General features: G+C 40.3%; 1 protein-coding gene across 1 annotated transcript in view; it reads right to left on the bottom strand.

The window, feature by feature from the left end:
* Positions 1 to 461: 461 nt before the first annotated feature.
* Positions 462 to 26,741, bottom strand: part of CCDC93 (coiled-coil domain containing 93) — a gene marked incomplete at its 5' end in the record, with an annotated part of 47,124 nt that continues 20,844 nt past the window's right edge. Inside the window, 13 exons of the mRNA XM_010134107.1 lie at positions 462 to 515; positions 1,708 to 1,821; positions 5,448 to 5,532; positions 6,699 to 6,736; positions 10,127 to 10,209; positions 13,417 to 13,525; positions 13,788 to 13,859; positions 14,955 to 15,026; positions 16,346 to 16,427; positions 16,993 to 17,066; positions 17,253 to 17,315; positions 21,989 to 22,105; positions 26,499 to 26,585. Coding sequence (XP_010132409.1) covers positions 462 to 515; positions 1,708 to 1,821; positions 5,448 to 5,532; positions 6,699 to 6,736; positions 10,127 to 10,209; positions 13,417 to 13,525; positions 13,788 to 13,859; positions 14,955 to 15,026; positions 16,346 to 16,427; positions 16,993 to 17,066; positions 17,253 to 17,315; positions 21,989 to 22,105; positions 26,499 to 26,585 — 1,050 coding nt within the window. The remainder of the gene's footprint in view (positions 516 to 1,707; positions 1,822 to 5,447; positions 5,533 to 6,698; positions 6,737 to 10,126; positions 10,210 to 13,416; positions 13,526 to 13,787; positions 13,860 to 14,954; positions 15,027 to 16,345; positions 16,428 to 16,992; positions 17,067 to 17,252; positions 17,316 to 21,988; positions 22,106 to 26,498; positions 26,586 to 26,741) is intronic.

Below are 26,741 nucleotides of genomic sequence, written 5' to 3'. Positions count from 1 at the left end.
TTGTGGTTTTTTTTTTTTTTTTTCCAAAATTAACAAACCACTGCACTCTGCAGTGCTCATCTTGTGGATATTACACAGTATTTATCTACTTATCCCAAGATCTTAACCTAATTCAGTGTTAAAACCCAAATAAAAACCATCCCCTTTATCCTTATGGTGGAAAAAAACCCCAACCCCAAATAAATAAATTGAGACAGTATTTCTTTTTTGCCGTACTGCGTTAACTCTTTACTGTGTAGTGGAGGCAATACTGAATCTACAGCCACATGGTGAAGGCATGTAAATCCAAACAAAATGTAAATCTGAATACATATGGGGAAACCCCGGACTTTTACAGCTGTGTGTATCTGTTTATATCTATAGATTTCTCTACATATCTACATTGCAGGTGTAACTGTCACCTCACAAAAGAGGTTCAATGGACTGAACAATCATCTCTGAATGTCACCAGCTGGAGTTCTTCAGGAAGAACTGGCTTTCAGCTTGGACAGCAGCATTTCGTTCTTACGGCACTCCTGTTAACGGAAAGCAAACAGGTAAGGAGGCAGTTGCTCTTAACTCTACGAGTTTCTTCCCATCAACAAAACTAAACCCTTTTATTTTGAGAGATCTCCAAAGTAGCCTGGAGTAAGTGATGAGCTGACAATAATTCTGATTCATCCGTGATGTTATACTAATGGTAACAGTCATGGAACTTTATGACATTCAAGCCAAGAAAGTGCTGCTTGACCATTCACCTGAAGTTGTTCCACCTTTTTACTTATAGACTGGATAAATCTGAAATTGAGATTACTTTTAGGTGATCTTGAACTTCACAAGACAGTCTGCAAAAAGTTCAGTGTTCAGGGAACAACTCTAGGCCAAGAGATATATGTACAGAAGTACATACTACCTGTTCTCAGTACCACAACCATGACTTCATTATTTTTAAGGATAGCAAGGTTGAGTATAAGTTCCCTCACATGGCAGTGGGAAAAAAATAGCTTATTTATGTCTCCACCAAAAAAAAAAAAATTTCCACCCAACTTCTACAGCTAGGACATAAAATTGCGCTTGTCAGAAAAGTAGTTGAACAGTCCCTGTCATGCTCTCAGAGTACATTGTCCAAACCAGGGAGGAACTATCTCAGAACAAAGCAGGACAAACTAAAGAAATTTTTTTTTTTTCTCAAACATCTGCAGCCGAATGACAGCTTTGCCTGGTGGCACTACTTTGTCATTCATTATCATGGAGACAATAATTAACAACAGCACATTACGACGAAAAGCTTGGGAAAGGCTAAACCAGTGAAGTGTTAACCTGTGCTTTCACAGGGGTTAGAAAACAAGGCTGGCTGCTAAACGTATCTGCTACTACTGAGACCCCCCTCCCACTTAGCAGCACGCATTTCCACAACCCTCTTTGCTCCGATACCCAACTGCTCACAGGTCTTTAAGAGATTCCATTTGGAAATCCAAACACAAACTTCGCTCACTAGCAAATTGCCCTTCCCTTGTAATACAGGGGGCTGCTAGTCTAGCAGGGAAAAAAGAATTCCAGAATCAAATTTGGAGTCCAAGACACACGTGGAGACAACCACCAAGAGCCATCGTGAACATGGTGTGGTAATCATCACACCAGGAAATCCTGTCCATATATTAATGCACAAGTCAAATCCAAATGGGTCACTGAACACTTGCCAGTTTCCATGAGCAAAAATGTTCTTACCTCTTTAAATTCTTTCACTGTTTTAAAGTAAAGTCTCTGTTTCTCTAGAAGCTCTAAGTATTCATCATTTAACTGGTCTCTTCGCATTTTGTTTTCTTGCTTCTTCTTTTCCATCTGTTGGTATACAGGAAGGGTAAGAAATCAAACACATACACTGTAGAAGGAACAACTTTCTATAATGGACAGTGGGAGCCAGATGTTTCATAAATGACAACCCTGGCTCGTGCTTTAATTGCAACGAACATTTAGGCCAGCTCTTAAAAAAAAAAAGGAAACCCTAATGCTGAAGCCTCAGTACCAGTGGCACCACAAATTCAGAGTTTAAGGCTCCCATCTCTGCAAGCCAGGAATCCTGGTCACTGAACAATCTACTGCAACGATGACACAGTGACATTAATCATCAAACAACAACAAAGGTTTTTGATGCAACACTGAAATCTTCTTTGGGTTGTATCAGACGGGGGGGCAGGAGATACCTTTGCCCTCCTCTGCAATGCTGTACTTGCTCAAGACCCAAACGTAAGATATCTTTACTTTTTCTCCTGTGCCAAAGCTGTGATCATTATAACTTACATCGCTAAACATGAAGAGGATTGGTTCTTACTACAGACCAGACCGCCGCCTTCTCAGGGGTGCTTCTTATGAAGTTCTTACATCACAGCATCACAGACAAGGTTGCTGTTAGTGTAGAGAGTAAATTTTTCCTCCCTCCCTCTGGTACTAGAGCACAATGACACCAAAAAAAAGCCCTATTGCATTCCTCTGCCCAAAAAATCATTTTTGCATTCTATCCCACAGTCTTTTGTCTCCTAAATTTTGACAAGGAAAAATGCAATTCCAAAACCTACAATAATCCCCTAAAGACCAAGCAGACAGGTAATTCCACAGCAGCAGAACTTGCTGCTTTTCTAGATTTTATGTATCAACATTGATCTTATTCATTCTTATGCCTAAAAGAAATGAGCAGATCCCAAGCTTTCTCTGAATATGAGCCCAGCTAGCAAGGTACATCTCCTCTACGAAGCCAGCTGCTGTCCAGAACATCAGGGAATCTTTCTTCACACAACTTAACAGGTCCAGCAGGTTTTTAAAGTTATGCTTGAGGAAGAAAAAGCATCAAATGTGTTAACATGGAAAAAAAGCATTATCACGTGTCCTGCTCCTTTTGGATGAGGCTAAAAAGAGCATTGTTAACACATCTAGGACATAGATTCTTGTGGAGAGATAAGGCCCTGTTACGGTCCTTTGATGAATTGCTTCCTTTAAGCAGGACCAGGACAAATCTCTTGACATAGCCCTCTCAGTAGAAACTGGCCCACTCCGTCCTGGGAAAGCCTCAAGAATATCCATTATCACTCTGAAAAGCTTGTCTGCAAGTCACTCCTTCTTGGTAACGAGTTTGTCTGATTTCTCCTTAGGCCTCTTTTACCATGCAGTGACAATGTGATGGGCTTTGAAAACTGAACCTGCTCTTCAGGGCCGTACAGAAAACAATTAAAGAGGACATACTTTAAGAGCGAATCGTGAAGCTGACTGTGAGCACTTCTAATGTGCTGCAGCCAGAGGTCGAATAGAAAAGACTAAACCATCACAGGGATGAGTAACCCTTGTAGCCTTGTACAACTAGGCTACCTGTTGAAACATCCAACATGCATTTCCTAGGTTGAGAATAACCTTTCCTTCCGCTGCAGAGCTGCTCCCCAAGGTAGCATATGAATTGTTAAAACTTTCTTTGTATCCAGTATCTTCACTGGCATTGAGAAAGCAACTCTTAGAAGGTACCAAAGGATTCTCTACACCATCGCTAACAGTCAATTTTTTTTCCTCTTCATCAAGATAAGCTCAGTTTTTCATCCAGAAAATCTTGGTTTTCTCCATTAGTAGTAACTGCCACCTCCCGCTGATCCAGACCCCTACAGCTAGGATTGAAATGTGCCTTGTGAACTCACAGGTCAAACTGCCAGTGCAGGAATACAGCACAAGTGACATGAGCTGCCACTGCTTTCAACAACCATCAGAGATGCTGAAATTGTATTTTCCCCCAAAATAATTCACTTCCCTCTCCCTTATCTGTTCATGAAGCATCTGAAACTTGTGATTCGATTTGAGAATGTAGTAAGGGAGTCCAGAATGATTTTAAAGATTTCAAAGATTTAAGAGTTCGGTTGCAAGAACCTGAAGCAAGTCACAGCAGAGCTCTCAATCTACTTTCCCTCCTTGCGTTTGCTGTGCTCTTACCCATTTTGTGTGTGCAATGGAGGACAAGACAGAAAAAACAAACACTGAACTCCCGGTCAGGTTCAATTTGGGGCAATTGCTTGCTGCAGCAATTAAAATAATGCTGTTCTTCCAAAAGAAAGATACGTAATTATCTACAAGGTCATCAGCTAATCAGAACTGCACTGTTCTAAAGTATTTTCATAGTGTCATCAACAGCATTGCAGACAAAGATGATCCACACCTTCAACCACCTGTATCAGTATTCCTTCTACTGTCATTTTGTCTTCTCTGAAAATAAGAAGTCAAGCAAATGAAAACAATTCACTGCAAAAAAAGGCAATGAACTAGCCACCTCTTTGAACACAGTGGCCTGCAGTAAATCTCGTAATTTTACAGTAAAGTTTATTAGTGCAAAAGAGCTTTATTACAGTTTGAGTTGTATCCCTTTCTAGTTTCTCTATCTACACATGCTTATCATTTTGTACTTGAAGCTTCTGTTTAGCTAACAACATAAAACAGCCCCAGCACCTGGACAGACTGCACTTTCAGTACACAGTCTAGTGTATATTGATTCACAGTCTATCATACTTCTATTTAAATGCAAATAAAGAATAGCTACGATCCACTGCCAAGAATTTTCTGGTTCTATAAAGGAAAGAAGCTCCTTTATGGGACTTAGGAAGATATGAGTATGTTTGCAAATGAAAATAAAAGAGGGAAACCCCACAATAGCTGTAGGTTAGTAAATGCCATTTATCAAGAGGTACTTAAGCCTATCCATGGTATGCAAATAGCCTGCGGACAGCTTCACCTGGAGTAGCTGCTGGACCTCCTCATGCTTGCATTGCCCCAAGAGCACACTAAGGCTGTGGCTTTTACAAAAGAGCCCTGAAATGTTACCAGAAGCAGTTCTGTCTTCTCGGAACAAGCACTAGGGCTTTGCTCACCCGCAAACCCCTTCAACCTGTTATGTGGACACATCACACTCATCAGCAATGCTGAGCCTTTTCTACATGAGGTTAAAAACAATAAAAACAACAACAAAAAAAAACCACCTGAGTGTATTCAGCAAGGTGTCAAGTGACTGCTGTGACTGGGACAAGGGAAGCTGATGGCTGGGGCTCTGTGAGGTGCTGTTGGTCCTCAGCAGCAGAAAGCACCTTTGGTCAGCTCCAGCTGCCTGAGAAATTGTGCAGGAGGCACAGGTCTGACTGCACTCACACAACCTACGCAGAAGAATTCTCACTGACTTCCACAACATAGAGCTGTTCACTACACAGCCAAATACAAAGTGAAGTATAAGCTTCCAGTCAGGAGAGAGGTGTTCGAATACCTCTGTTCTACTCTTCTCATTAACATTTTAGCAGTGAGAAGTTTCTTACGAGTGTGAAAAAAAGTAACACGCTTGATAGTTCTTGCTTAATTTGCAATGGATTTCTCCGTGCACAGGTACTATCCAAGAGGCTTTTCTGAAATAATTCCCGGGGTTCTAGTAAAAAAAAGTGAGAAAGGCCTCAGACCTTCATTCGATTCTGTTTGATGCCTTCTACAATCTGCTCCATCTGCCGTAAAAACTGCTCGCGAGAACCAGAAGATGCCATTGCTCTGGAAAGAAAAAAAGAGAACAGCTGACAGGGAAGTGGGATGTCAGGTCTCACCTACATTTGTCTTCCATATTTACCCATGTCCAAGAATTCACGCTGCTTAGCGTTCCATGTAAAAATTCATCTCTTTAATCCCTGATTTCAGGTAACGGTGCAGCTCTTCAGCTGGTAGAAACTATCACAGAGATGGGAACAGAGACTAGAGAGCTCATCACAAGTGTTCTCCCCCTCAATTCAAGTCTATTCCTTTCATGCGTTGCATAGAAACAAATTGTTATTAACTAACCAAAAGCACAAACTTTTAAGAAAAGCAGCTGTTGTGAATATGGAGGAGGTCAGCAGAGGACTAGGAGATCGGCTGATTTTTTCTTAAAAAAAAAATAATTTCACACCCTAATAGGGAAAGCCCAGAAGTTATTTAAGACTTGTCAAAAGGATCTCATCACTGAGTAAAACAGATCTACAATCCCTGCTGCAAAGGAAAACCTTTGAAATACTTAATTCTGGGGGTTTGTAGTAATTAAATTTCTGACCAAACTCAGATGGACACAAGCATATAGAAGCAAGTAAAAGGATAACTACGTTTCAAAAAGAAAGCAGCTTAGCATTTCACAACGGAATTATAAAAAACAGGTAATAGGCCATCTCCTCCCCCATGACTCTCCCATACTGTACTGCTGTGACAAAAATTCATACTGGACTTTTCTTTTTCTGAAGACAAATAAACAGAGAAAAAATAATTGCCAGCTTTTACGCAAAGACTTCACACTACATCAAAACCTTTAAAGACAGTTAGTTTATAATAAACACACTTGAAATGTCAGAGTCTAATGTTTTGTATACAGTGTAATAACCACAACTTCACATAATGGAGAAAAATATTCAAGTTAATGCCAGGAAAATTATGACTGAATGATTTCTTTCCACAACTGCAGATGAAGAACCAGATATTAAAAATTTACAATGGCTGTAAAAGTCAGGTAATTCCAAGTCCGTGATTCCCCAAATGTTGGCTTCAATAGAGTTAATAAACTATTTTATAAAACAGTTTACACTTATAAAAATTTCTAACATATTTTTAGTCTCTATAACTCATGCCTATTCCCATTTTTCCAACCAACTGTACTACTCATTGCAACTCTCAAGAGAAAGAGGACCATTACTTACTGATGAAAGTTGTCATGAATAGAATTCAGTAAGTTAACCTGTGAATTAAAAAAAAAAAAAAGAAAATATACACTTGTATGTGAAAACTCTTATAAATGAAAAGATAATAAAATGAAATTTAATTTAAAAAATTGCTATTTTCCTGAGAAGCAGCCAGCTGGATGAAAATCACCATGAGCTTTCTTTCTGAAGAGAAACCACCATCCTTTCGCATTAGTAAAATCCATCCCAGCGGAGGAGCCGCAGAAAGCAGAAGCAAGTCTGGACCACATTTGAGACTTTTAATTTCACTGACACCCAATAACACCCCCAAGGATGTTCTACCATGATGACTTCCCAAACAAAAATGATGAGGTAAAATGGCACGTACATGCGTTCAACATCTGTTGAAAGCTGACATACAAGTAACTTACAGATACTTATCATCCAGCGTTCAACGGTGACGGGGCACAAGAGTATGTGGTGGCTGTGTTAGTTTTGCATCATTAGTCCTACGTGTCTGACAAAGCAGAACTGTTTCCCATAGGCCTGTCCCTGACTGTGCTTACAAAGAGGCAGGACAGCAAATGAAGCAATGTCTTTAAAAAAACCACCCCACCAAACCAAACCAACAAGCCCAAGCAGTAACTCCCGACTGCCCAAGCAGAAGAAACCCAGACTGTATCACAAGGACTGAGGATGTGAGCTTTGAAGCTCTTTGCAGCACAGCTCTGTCAAGAAGCCGCAACTTAGCTCATGGGCCTAAGCAAGCCATTGCACCGGGGAGAAAAAACACACCAACAAGGAACCAAACAGAAAAAACCAAAACTTTTGCTTCTGAAACTTGTGCTTGACATCAAGCTAAAAGAAAATCTTGGTCAATTTATTTGTCTTCTGAAATTATATCATTATATATACGTAAGTGAAGATTGGAACGGAAAACCTCCCCAAAATTATATGAATTGTATTGTCATTATATTGTCAAGGCTACTCTCAATTTATACCACTCTGACATGCATCTGCTCTGTATTGTCAGCTGCTCTTTACGTGCCACCCACTCCTGCCCAGGGATGCATGTTTCACAGTGCGGGTTCCTAAATACTCAGCACGTAACTGACATTATATGGTATCATTATTGTTGGTTTGCAAGAAATTCACGTGTGAAAAACTTAAGGAAAATTCTTAATAGTATTTTCAGGAGATGAAAAGGTAAGCTACAGCACCAGTTCCAAGATAACTTATCTGAGGATCTTGGAGACCATCCGTATGGTCTCTACGTAGAGTAACTTTTACAAAGAGCATTGTCTCATGCTGAACTGAAACCTCTCTCTCCCAGAAATTAGGTATTTTTAGAGCACATGGCAATCATCAACGCAGATTAAAATTTGGTAAGAACCTGCTCTGTACCGATCACTGACTGAACTCAAAATTATATACCCATATCAGTAAGAAAAGCCATAAGGCTCAATTCAGCGCAGCCCTTGAGATGTTCTTCCATACATTATTTATATGTGTTACAAAATCACTTAGTCACTGAAGTTACTTTTAAATTTACTGTGATGCAGCTTGGATTCTGACAACATTCGTAGAGTGGTGTACTACTTTTCTGCAAAAGACAAGGGCCAGATACACCCTGCCACTGCAGGCGTGTCTTAAAAATACTTATATCAGGATAAACTGGGGAAAGTTAAAGTTTAGAATGGTAGTGTGAAAACAGCATTCTGGCTCGTAGGGTTTTTTTTTCCATCATCCTGCTCTCCAGATAATCTGTAAGAAGCCCAGTCCCATACGTTTGCCAAAGGAAAAAGATACCATACTCAGAGATACACTCAGAGAGACATCTGCACAGAATATCCAGAGGACTCACATGGAGTACTTCATAAGGCTTCCAAAACAAAAGTGAGTAAACCATACTCAGTTACTGTGGAAATACGCAGGAGAATCAGGAAGGGGTGAAGTTGGTTTTTTCCTCACAGTTCACACACTCTTGTACATGCCCAATGTTATTCTGTCCCGGAGGGCTGCTTTTTGCCAAAGGTTCCTCCTGCTCCCCCAATGACCTCTCCCCTCAGTTTTATCACAGGTACAGGACATGTAGCATAGTTAACTGTTAAAGAATATTTCTGCATTTACACCTACTCCTTCAGCAAGCAACTGTCAGGATCACACACCCTCTAAAGAAGCTACAAAAATTAATGACTTTCCTGCATTGAAGAACTGAAAACTATATCTAGCACATGTATAAGAATCAGCTGCTTAGAGGAAGGAAGTGGATGCTCATCATCTTCAAGAAGAGGAGATAAAGTGTCTTTACACAGCCAGAAATTTGACTCCACATCTCAAACACTAAACAAACATATCTAAGTTATGCAGAACTAACTAAATTGGTCTTATTTTATTAGACTAAACAGAGAAGCCTGAAGTATAAAAACATTATGTACTTTTAATTAATGCCATAATTTTTATCAAGTCTGCTCCTATTTCTCAACCTTTACTGAAGTCACATGCTTGTCATTGTGGAAAAAAAAAAAAAGGTAAATCACTTGATTAAGTCATCCCCATGAAAGGTGTGAACTCTATATAGCAGGGAGAGAGGGGAGGGAAAAACCCAAGTCACCTGCTTGAAAACTACTCTTCTGATCCTGATCGAGTAAAATCACCAGCAACTTCAGAGCAGGCAGGCTCAGAGGCTGAGAAGTAACTCCTGATATCGCTGACAGCTGCTGGAATTTGCTCTCCAAAGTTACTGACTGTAGCATTGGTTCTTAATAAAAGATAGTGACCAGAAAGAGAAAGGATAATTTGGTCCTGTGATACCAAGACAGAGATATTTGCTACTCAAACATCACTCGTGTTGAGCAATGGGTAACAATCTTGATGACAAAAACAGAAACCAAGCTACCAGCAAAGGGGGCCAAACAAAAAAAATAAACTTCTAGACTGTATTCACAGCCTCCTCTCTTGTAGTAATATGTCAGGGGAAGTTCAGATCGGACATTAGGAAAAGGTTCTTCACTGAGGAGGTGGTCAGTCACTGGAACGGGCTCCACAGGGAAGCTGTCACAGCACCAAGTCTGTCAGAGTTCAACGTGCGTCTGAATGATACTCTTAGTCATACGGTTAAGTTTTAGGTAGTCCTGTGAGGAGCAGGGAGTCGGACTCAATGACCCTTATGGGTCCCTTCCAAAGTCAGATATTCTATGATTCTGTTCTGTGCTTTGTGAACATAGCGAGTAGTTCAAACACGCTGTACTAATAGCACTTCTACACCACGGACCATTTCCCCCTCAACATCAGAAATATTCTGATGAATCAGTTGTTTCATTTTTACTTACAAAGACTGTTAATTCTGCTCTGATGTGACTGAATATGGGGAAAGCCAAGTAAAAACTCTTTATCTCCTTCTCCACAGGCTGAATATTTAGCAAACAGTAATAACATCTTCTTACCTCCTTTTCCAAATATACTTTCTTATCATCCAGTGTATTATAAAGAGTAAAGAACTGCTTCGTTTCTTTGTGAGTTGCGGAGACTGCAAACAAAAAAAGGGTAGAATAATAGAAGAGCATGAGGTGAAATGGAATCTGTAGAAATACTTCGTAGGCTTTATATAATGCACTTTCCAGTACTGATAACAGAACAGCCTTTTTCATACTTTCTGGAAGAACGTTCCTTCTGCTTGTAAATCTCCAGCAGGTTTTGCAGCTATCAGATTGTATGAGAACAGCACAGCTCAGTGCTTAAATCACGCCTCAACTGCTTGACAGTCCTTTATGTGAACAAACATTGGCACTGCCAGCTGTGCTTCCTTAGCCCTGTCTGTTCATCTTCCCTTCACAAGCTTTACCCTCACACCAGCTTACAGCTGCTGTGCTGCTAGCAGCTGCCCTCCCATAGCTCTCCCATGGTAGCGGAGAGGCACAGGCTCGGCAGGGACAGAGGGGAGACAGATATCTGATAGTACCGCCTGGAGAAGAAAGTTCATTGTACTCCGTATTTCAAGCTACACATGTGCAAGTTGTCCAAGAAATCTTTTACTCTTCTAAAGCCTTTTTTCCCTCTTCTTACAAGAGGATAGAATTAAACTGATAGAATTAAACTTTCTTTTCAAATACTACTTTCTGGTTTAGGTGATTACAGCAGACGTTGGTCATAGCTCAGTGGGAAAGGAAAGGCTTAGGTATGTATTCCCACTGGGCCTACAAGATGCTGAGTGACACTCAAATCTGCTAAGTGTTCATCTACTCTTTAGCTCTTCTGTGCTTAAGGAAACCTTAGCGATTCCCAAGGAAAGAGTTCAGAGGACAGCTGGCAAAAATGGTTAATATATCAAGCACTGTCTAGAATCCTGAACCTGGAAAAAAGTATGGGTTAAAAAAGACAAACCCGAGTGAAATCATGCTCAATACATCAAAGTCTAACAAGTTGCCATCTTCAAATGAAACCTTTACTGAACTGATATGCTGGACTAAGCTTTTGAATGGAACCATTTACAGACAGCATGGCCTCCCTCACACATAACAACATTCTTTAACGCCCAAAGCTTTAAAGAAATTCCCACTTTTGATTTGCCTTCAGCCGTTCTCCAGCTGAAGGCCAAGAGCAACCCACAGCTCAAAGCTGAATGCTTTGGTGACACAAATCCAGTAGTGGCTACTCCTGCAGCAGCGACATGTTCAGGACCACAGAGCTTTCTCATTGCCGCAGTATGATCGTGACGTATGTTCTGCACGTGCTGTAGCCTCCAGGAACATACTGAGTACCAGGAACCTGAAAGCACTGAGGAATTCAGAAAAGCCTGGGGATAGGTTGACAAACCAGTAAGGGCTGTTCAGCACACTGCACAAAGATTTTCCAAATGCTGAAATCAGGCTGCTGCTTGAAAAACTGCACAAACACACGGATCTCCAGCAGGCTTGCTTCAGACGTGTGCTCTTCATCAATTTGGGTTTTGCAGGACTGCTGCCACATAGCAGAGGCCTTTCCCAAACCATTTCCTTCAGCTCTTCCCTTTCTTACAGCAGTTCTGGTAGACACAGATCTTCTATGAGTGGATTCCACATACCAACTCAAAAGAAAACTTTTCAGGATTTCCTCTGGGTTGTAAGGTTGTACCAGCTTATGGAGCCACACGAGGTAAAACAGACAAAGGAAGAAGAGGAAGAAGGAGCCAACTGGCTCACTGATTCTCTTGAAACCACAGCTTAACGTTTTCAAGGGAAGAGGTTCAGAGGTCAAAAATGAAGCATGGAATATTAGAACTTAAAAGCATTCTAGTACAGAATCACCAAGGTTGGAAGTCATCACTGAAGACTGTGTTGTCCAACACCCCTTGGATCAAAGTTCAAAAAACCGGGTTTTGGCAACTTTGAAGATCACCTGAATCTGGCTAAATGAAATGCCTCTAAAAAGCACAAGTCATAGAAAGACTTGCTAGAGACTTTCAGCTCATTTTTCCAAAAGCTTGGCCTGTACAACGCAGGTTCCTGGTCACAACTGAGCAGTGGGTTCTCCCAATTTACTACATGTATTTTGTACTACAGAAATCAGTCTCATAAAATTCAAAGCATCTTAAATCTACACCCAAAGCTGCATAAGTCCCTCCGACCTTAAATCTTTCTGTACTTCATATATAAATGATAGCCCCGTCTTCTGAGCAGGTAGGTGCTCTGACAGATTATTTGTATGAATCCGCTTAGATGTAACAGAGAAAACAATCTGTAGAAAATTAATGCCAAACAAGAAAGCTGTCTTTATAGCCGGACTTGATACCATGAACTGCGTGGCATGTAAGAGGCAAAGCAGGGGGAGGGAAGAACTGGATCTGTACTCACTAAAGAATAATACCTACTCCACTGACTTGGACAACACACATGGCAGATAGCACACGACCACGTCACCAGAGATGCCTCAGCAGGGCAAGGCATTTGGATCAGAGTTAGATAACATTTTCCCAACGGCTCAGCCTTCAAGAGCTTGGATCACACACTTATTTAATAAATGCAGAATATCCTTAAAACATTAGGTAGTTCTTCTTGGCAGAAACTTGTTTTAGCTTATGCTAATCCACAAGCTACGTTAAATATACATACACCAGTCAGGATACTGGTCTGTTACCAGTTTAATGGAACAACTGTCAAATGTTATTCCGTTTCCATATTCCATCCATGCATATCAGACATGCCTTCATCCAAAAAGTCAGCCCATTTTATAACTTCTTCTTATAAAAAAAAAGTTAAAGACAATTTTTACTCTGATTCTACCAAGATATTGCAGGACATTTATAAATCAAAAACTAAAGAGAACAATCCCTTCAAGAAATTGCCTTTACTCTGTAGTTCTTGACATTTAGTTCAGAACCATATCTCATGTCAATGAAAGCAGTCTCACATTAAGAGCAATTAAATAAACACGACTCAAATTTACAGAAACCTCATTTGTAAATGGTGAATTAAGGACTTTCTGGTCATTAGCACATTGGCCATTAACCTAAATGACTGAACCTGTTGCAGACAAAGTTTACTCCAGAGATCTTGTGCATGAAGTTTCACCCTCAGGAAAATTCTAATAACTCACTCATGAAACCTAGAAAATAGGGTGTATAACATGAATACCAAAAGACCCTTAAAATACCACGAAATTAGCAAGTGCTGTCGTTGCATGCCATACGCTGAAAATGCAATCGCCCTCCTTTCAGGGCTTTAGCCTTCAGAAGGATGTTCCTGCTTGATATACATACCCTGACTGTAAAGTTCAATAAATCTCTTCTGGTACTGTGTTAGCTCAGCTCGGCTGGGTACTTCATCAATCTTGCGTTGTAAAATGGCTATTTCTCTGTTTCTTCGAGCCTGAATAGAAAGTTAGGAGGGGAGAAAACAAAGCCTCTTCTTGTTCTCTTCTTAAAATGGATGAAGCCCCACCACCACCGGCAATACTTTGTTACTAAATAATATATTTAAATTACAAAAAGCAGTGTTGGCTGAGGCATTTTTTTTTTTAATTGATTTGACAGAAAAACTTTTAAAAATTACAACAACAAAAAGAAGCATTAGAAGTTACAAGAAAAACGTCAGTAATTTTGTACAAGTAAATTTACAAAGAGTTACTCACCAGTAAGAGCCGGATCTTTTGAAGTTTCTCTTTCTCAGTTTTGTACTGCTGCTCTATAATCTTATTCGGCTCCTAGAATTTGAGAACCCAAAACAACTGTGTATTACTGTAGCAAATGAGAGCTGCAGGGCAGAGATGTGCAGACCGGGTTTGTTTTCTGTATTTGTCTGTTCTCCATTTGATGGCTCCCGCTAAACCACCACCATCGCTGTTATTGTTTTAACAAGGAATCGTAATCTGCATTGAAAACCTGACATCTTTTACTGTAAACAAGTGCACTTTACTAGCTTTTAAGCCTTTGACATTTGAGTTTTTACGATTTGTCAGCAGTTTTTCTGCTGCTTTACAACAATCACACTTTGAAAGAAGATATATATTGGAAGATGGTCTGCACTCCTTGTCTGAATGTTTACACCTTGATTCAGTGGTGGGCTTAAGGATAAACACAGCCCAGCACAGAACACAAACCCTCTGGCACGTATTCCAGATTTTCTGCATTGTGGACTTTACGATTTTCTTTGTTTGTTTAAAAATTTAAGATTTAGGTTTACATTTTAATTTTTTGTGTTCAAAAGGAGAGTAGCATCATGAAACCTGTAATCTACCTCATTTCAGAGGCATAAACGTATCAGATGTTCACCCACTGAAAGTCATTCAAGATTTTCCGTTTCCTGTTCATTGATTATTCATTGCCATCAGTCCGGGTGCACTTGTGTTAAAGCCTAACTTCTGACAGCCGCTCCTGGCACGCAGTATACGGAGGATGAAAACTTGAGCTTTCATCCTTCAAACAAATCCACTTAAGTAAAAAAACCCAACCAAAACAAACACGCTTTCTGAGGAGGTCCTGGTTTTTGTCAGAGGAATGCAGTGCTCTTAACACAACAGCCAGAGATTCTTCTCTGGTACTACAAAGAAAGAAGTAAACAAAAAAAGCACAAAAGCATCTATGAGTTGGCCTCACAGATTCTGCAAGAATAATGACAAACACTCAGTCTACAGTATTTCTGCCATTAGTAGTCTGAACTGTCCCAGAGGGGGAGAACAGGGTTTTTCAGACTGCAACAGATACTTTAATGCTTACGAGAATGCCCCCAAAATCAGAAGGACCTAAACCAACATTTTAAAACACAAATTGAAAATAAGAACTTAGACATTTGCTATTACCTGTTCCTCTCCATCTTCCGCTGCCTCAGCCTTCAGGCTCTCAATATTTTGTTGTAGTCTTTCCATTTCTTCCTTTAAAACAAACAAAAACTAGGTCTCAGTTAAAAGCAACATAATCTTTCAACAGAAGAGAGAAGGAAGCTCAACAACATGCACCTCTAACAAAACTGTGGAGCTGACCACCCACTTTGTATGTAAGTTTTTGTAAGATTAAACAGCATTCCCTGCTTAAGGGTAAGGCAGCCATTATTATCTCCACATAAAGCTGTCCGCTTTCACCAAACACGGGAACAGGTTTATTTTTTCCTTGCAAATATACTAGATCCAGCTGAGACAACTAATGACTAACATGGAAAATGAAACTGAGGAAGCAAAAGAATATGACAATAGTGATGGCATGATGTGGGACTGCAACACGCGGCACTCATAAAAAGGAATGAAACTAAAGTGACTTGCAAGCTAGTTTCCTTTTCAACCCTTGAGCGCTTTCCAAAGCAGCATACCTGGGAAAAATGAGGCTCCTACGCTCAGTGTATGCCCCAGGGCACTATTTTGTTTTACTACTTTTCATTCTATTAAATCCCATCCATTCTCGTTTAAATAGAAGAAAATTAAGACGATTCTCTCCAACCGTATTTTGAGGCAGTCCATAAACACAGCAGTAAAAAACAGGACAGCAAAACACGGCAATTGAGCAGTAAAACAGAAAACTGCTCTCAAAACTGCCATAGCTTCATCTCAGTCTTGTCCCTTTTGGTGGGTTGCTCCAAAGCTACAGGGCTTCTCAAAGCCCTCCTCTTGGGCATGGTACCTCTCCTCAGGTCACTGCTGGCTGCATTACCCAAGAAGAGACAATCCATTTCAGGCTGTGAATAGCAGAGTGGGGTGGATCCAGCCCAGCCCAACATCAAACTTCTGTAGTAGTGCTCGCTGTCAATCCACCTCGAGCTGCTCTCAGCAGAATGGGAATGAGGAGGGCCCCAGCTGTGACCAGTACAAGCCTGATCTGACACTGCATGTCCAGGAACTGCCCTGTGTTAAGGAGTCTCAGGCACAACAGAAGGCCACAGTCATTCAGAATGCCTTGGCAGCCTTCCTCACACCTCCCTGCCTCAGAGCAGGGCCAAGTCCTTCTGCTTATCCAGTTCCCACCTTCCTGGTCATCAGCCTTGCTGCAGATACGATACGCTGCAGAACTGGGCAACTGTCCGTAATTCTGCTGCAAGTCAAGCCGGTGACAATATTCAGGGTAAACCTGGCAATACCAGTAAATGGAGGGGGGAGGCGGACAGATGACAGACAGGGACACACCACATGATGACAAATCGGGAAGAAGTAATGCTTATTTTGCAAGTTTTAAATAGAGCCTTACATAAGAAACTAAAACTTACCCTACAATGCGCTTTGAACTCTTGCTCCTGGCTTTTTAGGCTTTCATTCATGGCTACCAGTGCTCGCAGACTCTGTAATAGGCTAGATTTGAAGATCCAGGAAACCACATTAGATATTTAGTTTCTAATTTGAACAGATGAACAAGCTTATTTCTAAACAAAGAACAAGCTTTAGAACAAGCTTAGTTCTAAATTAGTTTCCAGTCAAATCTGTGTAAATTAAAAACCGAAATATCACCACTGATACACTAAGGTCAAAATAAAAATGTATTACACTGAATATTTTGATGGTTTTGCTATGTTCTGACCTCATCATTGCAGAAGTTGTGAGAGATACTCCTATTTAATTTCTGCAAGACGAAGGCTTCACATATGAAAAAAATAAAGAAGGCAGCCTCATCTACTTGTCAAATGTGTCTAGGGTTCTGCTTTAAACACCTACAATTAGTTTCAGCTACAGATTGACACTTTTCATTCTGACTAAATACTATGGTGGTATTTTCCTGCCTTTGGAAAGTAAGCTGGAGAATTTTTTCATTTTAAAATTTTAGTTATTTTTGTAGGTTTACAAAGCAAGAAACGTTGAATGATTCCTTATAAAACTACAATTTTTCAGAATTTCAAAGGTCGCAAAGGAAGCAACTTACCTAGAATCTGCTTGGGATTCTATTGTTTCTAAGGCTGCCAATTCTTTGTCCAGCTTTTCACTGGAACTCTTAACCTAAGGGTTGCAATTAATGATAAATTGAAATACACTTCCACACAAAACCACTCACGGTACTTCACCTTCCCATCCCACAGGATCAGTGAGTTAAGTTGTCAAACACCTTCACCATTTCATACATCTCACACAGAACTTCTCCAAAACAATTCAGCAAGAATCAGTACACAGAAAACCAAGGATTACCTCTGTTAACGTCTTTTTTGCTTCGGCACATTTTGCCTGCAGATCCGCGCATTTAGCTTGCAGCTGTTGCGGAAGAGAAAGAAAAGAGTTTGATTCTATATGCAGGCCAATTACACCTGTAATGGAGGATAGCAATATTTGAGCTGTTAACGACGGTCATCTAACAACAGGCCAACCATTGCGAACACTGTCTTTTCTTGAAATCTACTCTGAGAGTGTTTCACTGCCAGCATTCTGAAATTGAATATTTCATTAATAACAGCAAATACGTCCCACCTGACCTTCTAGACATATTCGGTCCCCAAATAAACAGCAGTTTTACAAAATGGATTCCAACAGAATGGCAAATTATTGGACAGAATCTCTGCTGAATTGCTCAAAGTTGTTTAGTCTGTTTGTACTGGCCTACTTGCACCCCAGGCTCAGAAGAGAGTCCCATTTCGTACTTCTCCAGTAAGGGTGATTCCAGACTCGCACAGAAGCGCCATAGCACCATACCATATGTCCGCAGCAAATAAGCAAGCTTGGCTATGCTTTTCTTTTGTGTAAAATGCCAAATGGATACTTCACTTGTCGAATAATTTACAGCAGCTGACTTTAGAAGAACATCCTTCTTTAAGGACCTCACGATTTAAGATAACACCGCGAACAGTAACCGCACAAATGGGTTACGGGTTACAAAATGGAGCAGCAGTGCTGCAAACACAGACATGCACGCTGGGCTTTGCCTTCCACTCCTTTTCATGCTAGTTTAGTTTGCTGTTCACAACATGAAGCTGTGACGCAACACGCCATTTTTTTCATTACTTTTGATAGTTTTCACTAATAACTCACGAAAAGACTGAATTCTAAGAAGTCTGGGGTGGGGGGGTGGGAAGAATTTAAGCCTGCAGTCCACATCTCATGAAAACTGACATAAAGATTAAAAAACTATTTTGTTATGAGAACTCTTGCTGAAACTTAACTCCACTGTTGAAACTAGAATGTCAAAACATTTTTTAAAGGGGGGTCTTGACTGTCACTGATTTCAAAAGCTGTCTTTGTCACGTGGTAAAAAGAATTCAGCCAGAATTTTTTATGTTACTGAAGTGATAAAAGCCTTATATTTGGCTTATAGCTGTCAGTAGTTTTTTCCCCACATATAAAAACAGAGCCCTGAGACTGTTAAGTCCTGGAAATAAGCAACACGGAATTAAAGAGCCCTCAACCTTTAAACAGCAAATAGCATCATAATGGATTTAGAAAATACTTCAGTGTTCCTGTGGATTATGAAGTTGTTTGGTGGTTAAAAGCAGATCTGTAATGAAATAAGGACTCCACCAATTTTGTGTTGTTTACAACTGTGTTTCCTCCACAGCCGGAACGGCTTTCTTCTTCTCAGCAGTACGTGGACAGCAAGCAAACACACTCACTCACATGCCAGGGAAACCGGTAATGGAAATTACTTGCACCAGGCATGCAAATGTAATGCACTCGCACACCTCGTTACTGGCTTATTCCGTATTACTAATTCAGTAGCCCCACTACACTATAATTCTCTAGCACGTAAGAGCCATCTGCATGAAAAAGTGCTTTTGACCATTTCAGTCCTTGAGACTGCATGCAGACATTGGCAGATTCTTTCTGCTTTCCAGATCCTATCAGCACAAAACCAAACGGCTGCAAAAGCCACCCTCAACTGCTAAGCTCGTTTCCCAGCCTCTCTTACTGCTCAGCTAGGCAAGAAGGTCAAAGGAACAGCAGGGCTGGAGAACTGTGTCAGCACGTTTTCATTGTTTTGACACCTGAGCTAGCTGTTGCAGTTTCCTAACGCCACTCACTGCACAGTTGTGCCTAGGCTCTCCTCCCTCAAACTAAGCTGGAGCTAACTGCCTCCAAAACACAAACTCTTCTCACACCGCAAGGGCTGTTTTTAACTGGTAAAAGTTTTTCAGCGTTCTAGCACACACAGGTTCATTTGAACTGAGCGTGCCTCCAAGATGCCTACATACCTACCACCTGTGAGTTGTGCTGCTCCTGCCAGCTGGCTGTGAGCTGGTGGACACAACCAAAACCCACTCAAAATAGGTAGGACTGGACTAGAACATTCCTAAACGTGGGCAAACATGCCCCCTTTTGTAACAGGGCAGTGGTAAACTGCTGCCAGTCATGGCAACAAAGCTTCTCACCTGGAGCCCGTCTGCAAGCCGCCAGTTCAGAGCGGGTGCTGAGAGCCTGCATCTGCCTCCACTCTGCAATACACACGCAGCAGATCTGCATCTCCTGCCATACGTATTTGTCTTACGGCCTTTGTGGTTTGAAAGAGGAGTTAAAGCGTGACAGAAACATACAGCAATGACTTAAGATACGCTGAATATCCTTTTCCCGCAGTTCCAACAATCTCATTCTGTAATTTGGGTTTCTATCTCAGAAGAAAAACTAAAACCAGCACAGAAATTCAAGCAGAATTTAACTGTCTGTACACTCATATCGTGATTTTGAAAGCCTGACGCTTCAGCCTGCATTTAAACACCAAGTATTGGCAGTATTTTTTTACCAAGTCATCATCCGGACAGGGCAGCAAAGTTATGTTTGACATAATTAGACCTGGAAAATTTGTATTACCAAAGTGTTAATTATAGTATACTTTCTAATATTTAACTCTACAGTGGAGAGAATGGTGATGACAGACATGATTTACATTCGACATACAGTGCAAGTAATAATTGTAGTGTTATTGACTATGAAAAAATTCTGGTTTTAGCAGATGGGACAAGATGAGCATCTTTTTAGCAGAGTGCAAGATAAATACATCAGTTTAAGAAGAACAAAACTAGTTTGGCATGTTCAGAAGGAAATATTTACCAGTTAAAAACACTGTTGTACTCTACCCTTTGAAAGTTTTTTTTTCTGCAAAATCAATTACAAACCATCTGAACTCATTCTTCATAAAGCTTTTTATTAAAGTTGAAAAAAAAAGAGAGAAACAAAGAACTGGATAGGCAGTTAGTCTTTTTCCAATGTTTTATGCATTAAGTTTTATTACTATAGCTTTATTTGAACTTAGTATTACTTGAATGTTAGTCGGAGACTTCATAAACTGGTTCACACATAAGCTTTACTGAAATCTCCTTTACTGAAAGGAGATTTACATTTTGAAGGGATAAAAATCCTTTAAATAAAAGACTTTATTGCACTGTTAGAGACTATTTTATGCCATTTTAAAAATAAAGTCAGGTCTAGTAAGTGGCTGGGCAGGAAGGTTTAAAACCTAGGGCTCCCACAGTTACACCACAGTAAGCAAGGCTTTCAAAGCTGCCGTTCTTTTACCTCTGTTGTTTGTAACACTGAATGCATCGCACTCTCATAACATGTGCCATACAGACACCGATCTTTCGGAGCCCTTGTACACCCAACATTTAAAGGTAACTCCTCACATCTCGACTGGTTTTAAGATGTCACTGACAAAAGCAGAGCTAAACAAAACAACAAGGAGATGCAGGGTGCTGGAGCAGCGCTGTACAACCTGACAAAAGCAGAGCTAAACAAAACAACAAGCAGATGCAGGGTGCTGGAGCAGCGCTGTACAAGAGAGTATCAACCACAGAACGCATCAGCAACAGTTTTTCCTCAAGTACTATTTGGTTTTTGGCAAGCTCTTCCAATTACTGACTGGTGCAGTATGTTTTCATCAGATTCTGCAAGCTAAAGATGGCATGGTGCTGATGACAGCAGTACACATAACTAAAAGCAGCATTTCACTAATGGCGTAACTTTTCCACTTAGATTTTTCTGGATTTAAATGGTAATCAGAATGGTAGGAGTTGGAAGGGTCCTCTGGGCATCATCCAGTCCAACCCTTGTGTTACAGGAGGTTCTCCCTAGATCAGGTTGCACAGGATCACAGGCAGATTTGGCATCTCTCCAGAGAGGGAGACTCCCCAACGTCTCTGGGCAGTCTGTTTCAGGGCTCTGTCACCCTCAAAATAAAAAAGCTTTTCCTTATGTTCAGACGGAGCTTCGTGTGTTCTAGTTTGTGCCCGTTGCCCCTTGTCCTGGGGCTGAGCAGCACTAAAGAGGCTAGCCCTATCCTCTTGACTGAGGCCTTCTACAGGGAGCTGAAAGTAGCTGCACAATCCCATGCCCTGGTTCTCAGGAGGACTTCTATCACCCAGCGTAAGTAGATTGAAATACAGGAATGGTGGTTCTTGCTCTTAGTTAGAGATATGAAGAGAGCACCAGTTACAAAATTCAGGTCTTTCCCCTCTAAAATAAACCAAGCAGTGCCTGTCCGTAAGAACCCATAAACAAACAAACAAGCAGAAGACCTGCCTTAGTCAGTGAGACAAGCTGGCTCATATTAAGGACAGGAAGTGATAAAATTTTTAATTTGTAGCATATTTTAGAGCAACTTCCTAAATTGCTTCTTGAAACTGAAAACAGCCCATTTAACACTATAGCTAATATGTCAAATGGAGATACTCTGTTTTTCTCCAAGAGAAAAAAAAAAGGGGGGAAGTATGTTGTGATTAGCTAGCCCCCTCCTCATAGACAGGGCTACACAATTGTTTAATATAAAACCAGCCCCACTGTTTTAGTAATAAATGCGCAAGGCATTCAGAGATGCTAAAATTAATGTCCAGCAAGACAAATTGCTAGTACAGAAGACAACTTGCAAATCTCTTCTGGATGGGAAAAACTTTGTGATCCACCACATTTATCAATGTTTTTTTCTTTATTACACACACGATACTTACCTCTTCCAGGAGTTTGGTTTTTTGCAAAATCTGCTTATTCAGAGATGCCACCTTCCTCCTATGTTGTTGGGCAGCTCCAAGTCTTTCTGGTCGCTCCTCAGCGGAAAGCTCAGATTGCTAAAACGAACAGTAAGAGCAACCTGTTGGACCTCACACCAGTACTTTTGGCTTCTTCAGTAGTACAGGAAATGTCAAAGTGGGATATTCCTTATGAAGAATTGCATTCTACTATTGAACATAAAGAATGACTTACGATTTATCTCACATCAAGATAAGGAAGCAGCTGAACAACTGAATTATACCCCAAACGTAACAGGTAAAGTAAGCTAAAAATAAAGTCAGGTTCACTGGGACAGGTGAAAAATACTTAAAGGGAAAAAATACAGACATGCTAACCCCCCTTAAGCAGTGGTATTCACTGAACTGGTTGAATCAGAGATGCTCCATATCCCAATAAGAAGATTGAGAACTTTCAAAAGCCTTGAACAACGGTGTATTTAGATTCTGAATACTGGCTTGGACACGTCTTTATGCTGAATGACAATGACACACTCCCTGTAGTAGATACATTTACCATTTTAAGCGGTTTTGTGTGTGCTTGTGTACTACAGACACCAGTCCGAGAACTACTCAATCCAGCACTGCCAAGTAAGTATCCCATAAAAAACATAATGAAGACAGCAATCCAGATCCAATCTCCTGATCTTTCACAACACTGTGAAAGGAAAGCTGCCAGCAATAACATTTACAACAGAAATCGTGTATTTGCACGAGATGAATGATTAAAAATCATGTGTCTAAGTGATTATTTCCCTAAATGTTATTTGTACCTTTTGGAAGTCCTCACTTTAATACTTACATCCATGTTTCAGTAATGTGCTTCAAGCACTCAAGACTTCTTTTTCCAGTTAATGCATTTTCCAGTATTTTGTTAGAAAACCAGTTAATTTGCAAGTACTTCAGGTGTTAATTTGAAGAGTCTGCCAAAGACTCAATACTAAGTGCTTTTTGAGTAATTACCAAATGTTGACAACCACTACAACGTACAACCAGCAAAAATGTTACAAGTACGAAATACGCCTCGCCCACGTTTGCTCCTGGTATCCACTCTAGGCCGATGGGTGAGCAGGTCTTCATTAACAGCTTAATTTCAAATGAACTGAAGAGGCAAAACCTGTCTCCCTCTCCTCCGTTTTCTATGGTATTCATATCGAACAGTGGCTTAACGATTTGGTATACTTTTACATCCACAGCAAGAAAAGACCAGTTCTGACATCTTAACCCAACAGGTCACGTACTTTCTTACCATTTGTTAGGAAAGGAAAAATGCCTCTAAGGAACGCCTGTAACACTGATCCATTCAACAGAGACACTCCGATTTACTTATGCCTCTCATTACTTAGTCAAATCACCTTCCCTCATCACGTCACGCAGTCTAAGACCCCAACCTTCTCACCGTACTATTAGCCTACGTAACAACACAACATGCAAATTAAGAAAACTAGACATGCGAGACAAAGCAGCCAGTCTGAGACCGATCTTGCAAAAATAAAGTCCGTACAGCACAGCTCTGGCATAAAGAACAGGTCACATCTCGAGAGGTGGATAGCTAAAGCTTGAGTTCTGAAAATGGGAAATAACCATTACTGTAATACAAAGGTTTCTGCAGAAAAATCCTTCTCACCTGCAAGGGAGAAAGCTAGAGTTCGGGCAGCAAAGTGGGCTAAGGATCTGCTCTGCAGCAGCACTACAGCTTTAAAGTTACTGTGGAATCCAATTTACGGAGAAAAATACATCTTTCAGCAGAGAAGGGAGTAAGCACAAACTACAGAAGCTACTTTGCTTTTGACACTATTGTTGTTACCTGGTCTCTTAACAGACTGAAACAGCAGCTGCCTTTCGAACATCATTTAAGAAAGCTGTGTCTGAGCACGAGTGTCTCTGATCATTTACTGATTTGCTACTCTCTCTCAACACCAGAACTTCAAATACACACGACAAAAAGGGATACATGGATAGATCCTTCAACTTTTCTGTCAACACACATTACCCCCCACACTGACAGGTATAGACTCACTTCTGCATTCTTCCCCATTCCCTGCAACTGCTCAACTGCCCTAAGATTTATCCAATTCAAATAAACAAGTTAAACAAGAAGTGTTAGTGGCCTTATTTTCTATGACAGAACTTGTCATAAGTTGTCATTTAAGTTAAAATGACATATTAATTATGCATGAGGATCGCTAATCCATGGCAGCTCAAAACCTGCTGGCCAAAAGAAATGGCTAATCAGGACTTTAAGAGTCAGGCTCCCGCTGTTCCCACGTAAAAGTTTCAAATGGAAAGAAGGAAATAAATACATGCAGTTAATGTTATTCTTAGTAATGAGATTCTCTCACACACATCAGTGCTATAAACGATGCAATAGTTAAGAGAATTCAATCATTACTCCACAGATTTTCACATTCTTAAAAAAAGTCTCTGTACAAAAATACAAACTTTGTGGCAGTAAATAATTTTGTTTCTCTTCATGTTCAGCCATTTCCTCCTAGCAAATGAACTTCAGAGGTTTAGACCTGTGACTAAGTCCATCATAGCTGCCTCTATTTGAAGTCTATTGTCTGAAGCCCACTAGCGGAAAAAGGACCTCAGTCTCCAGCTCTGTAATCAGTTCAGATCCGTTTTCAGTCAAGTTCCACGTAGATCTTTAGCAGCATTTCAATGTAATTTGCCAACAGTTTTCCTTGACACTTTCTCAAGGCTCAGGAACCCAGAGATAAAAATCACTGCATCTCATTTTATCTTTGAGTGTTTCCTCAAGTCAAAAAATATTAAAATATCCAATTTAGTATCTTCCTTGAGTGACAATGCATACTAAAGGGTTTAAATGCTTACTGTATGCTACTTCAACTGACTGCATAGGGTGCACAGTAATCTCCGATATAGGATTCTGGAAGTCCAAAAATACTGCGGTAACTTCTTAAGATACAAGCACCTTGCAAACAGCATTTAACAGATTCTCCTTCAGGCATTTTTGAAGGGGATAGTTCTGAGACAACACTACTCTAGTTTTAGTCATTCTCATTTTACCAGGGAACAAGCTTCTCCTCTCCTTTCTCCTAGAAAAACCACTTGTTATATATGACTATACTTGCAAATTCTCAGAGGAAGAATCCTGCTAAGACAGTACAATCAAAGCTACTTTGAATAATTTGCCTTAGAAAGCTGGTGACGAATAGGCAAAGAAAAATCAGGATTTTCATGAAGCGAGGAACAACACTAGAATCTTCCTTCCAGTTTACCCAGCAAGTTAACACAGCAGCAGAAAGGAGAGGCAAATGCAGAAAACTGTATGCACTGATCTTCCGAAAAAATGACATCTTAAGTCCTGGCACACGTCAACGTCAGATCTAGAATTTCTTTTTGCCAGCTGTCTTCACTGGGCCTGCTGATTCTATTAAGACTCTGGTAGATAAATAAGCACTGTGGTGTTCTTCAGACAATGTACATTTACAAGGGTTTAAAACTATTAGAACTGTATCCAAACATTGCCAATACTTCAGTAGCCCATTTGATAACATCCTTAATTCTCTTCTCCTGGTGCATACATGCACACACAGAATTTTTTTTTTTTTTGGTCACATCCAATAGATTTGAAAAGTAATACATTTTTGGTTTGACTTGAATCAGTTCTTACTTTCCAGAGTATTAATCATTGTTCTACTATAATAGTCAAGGTCCTGCTGCCTTCCCTCAGACCAGAAGAAATGTAACATTGAAATATGACCCTTGGACTTCGGTTCTTGCAATTCTTTACAATAAAGAACAGCCAAGAATTTACTATAGACTCTGTTGAGTTATAGGATTTATCTCCCAAATGGGAAAGCTCCATACCTCGCATGTGTCAACAAAAAGGAAGAAATACGGAAAGACTATTGGACAAATAAGAGCGACCTATAACTCATATCTGGCAGTGATGTATTGTATGTATTAATTGCTTGAAGAGCCAGATTCTTTTGATGTAACTGTAAAAACAATCACAGTTGAACATAATAAATTGAGCCAATATGCAAATTTAATTGCTTTTACTTCTAAAAGTAACAAAGGTTTGGTTCCGACGATACTAAATTAACACCTAGAGATCCAGGCCATGACTGAGAATTAGAGCCCAGTGCAGGTGTCTGAAAGTCTGAGTGGAGGAGACATAGGTTTTTCTCTAGTTTGAATAGAAATCGATTCAGGCCCTTCTTTATTCACGAAAACGTTTAAGCAGGTGCTTAAAACCAAACTACTCATGAACGCGATTCAGGAATATTTACAATCATGGCAAAAGCTTGTGCATGTTTAAATCTCATTAAAATACTTCCCTGAACTTGGCTGTGCTGCTATCCAAAGCATATACGAAAGTGTTGTTTCAAGAGAATCATGGTAATTAAGTTGGAAGCTTAAGGTCAAAATTAAAAAGCCATCAAACACAACTTGGTAAAACACAGTCAGGTAACACACTTACCTTTTCAGCGTATTCTGACACTATTTGCTTGATCTCATCTGACTGGAGTCCAACAATCTGGCCAACTGTGCTTGCTGTCAATTTGCCCTGCGATTGTGTCAAGAAAACATTTGAACATTTGGAGTTTTGGAAGTGCCTATGCTGTTTACGTGGCACTTTCCCCAAGCTCTAGTTTTAGAAGTGTATAAAACCTTTACACTGGCTAAAAATCTCTAATCATAAAAGACCAAGAAACCTCCTCCC

The sequence above is a fragment of the Buceros rhinoceros genome, unplaced genomic scaffold (assembly GCF_000710305.1).
Source record: "Buceros rhinoceros silvestris isolate BGI_N320 unplaced genomic scaffold, ASM71030v1 scaffold9984, whole genome shotgun sequence".
Taxonomy (NCBI): Eukaryota; Metazoa; Chordata; class Aves; order Bucerotiformes; family Bucerotidae; genus Buceros; species Buceros rhinoceros.
Note: the sequence above shows the minus strand (reverse complement) of the source record. Positions and strands in the feature narration are given on the sequence as shown.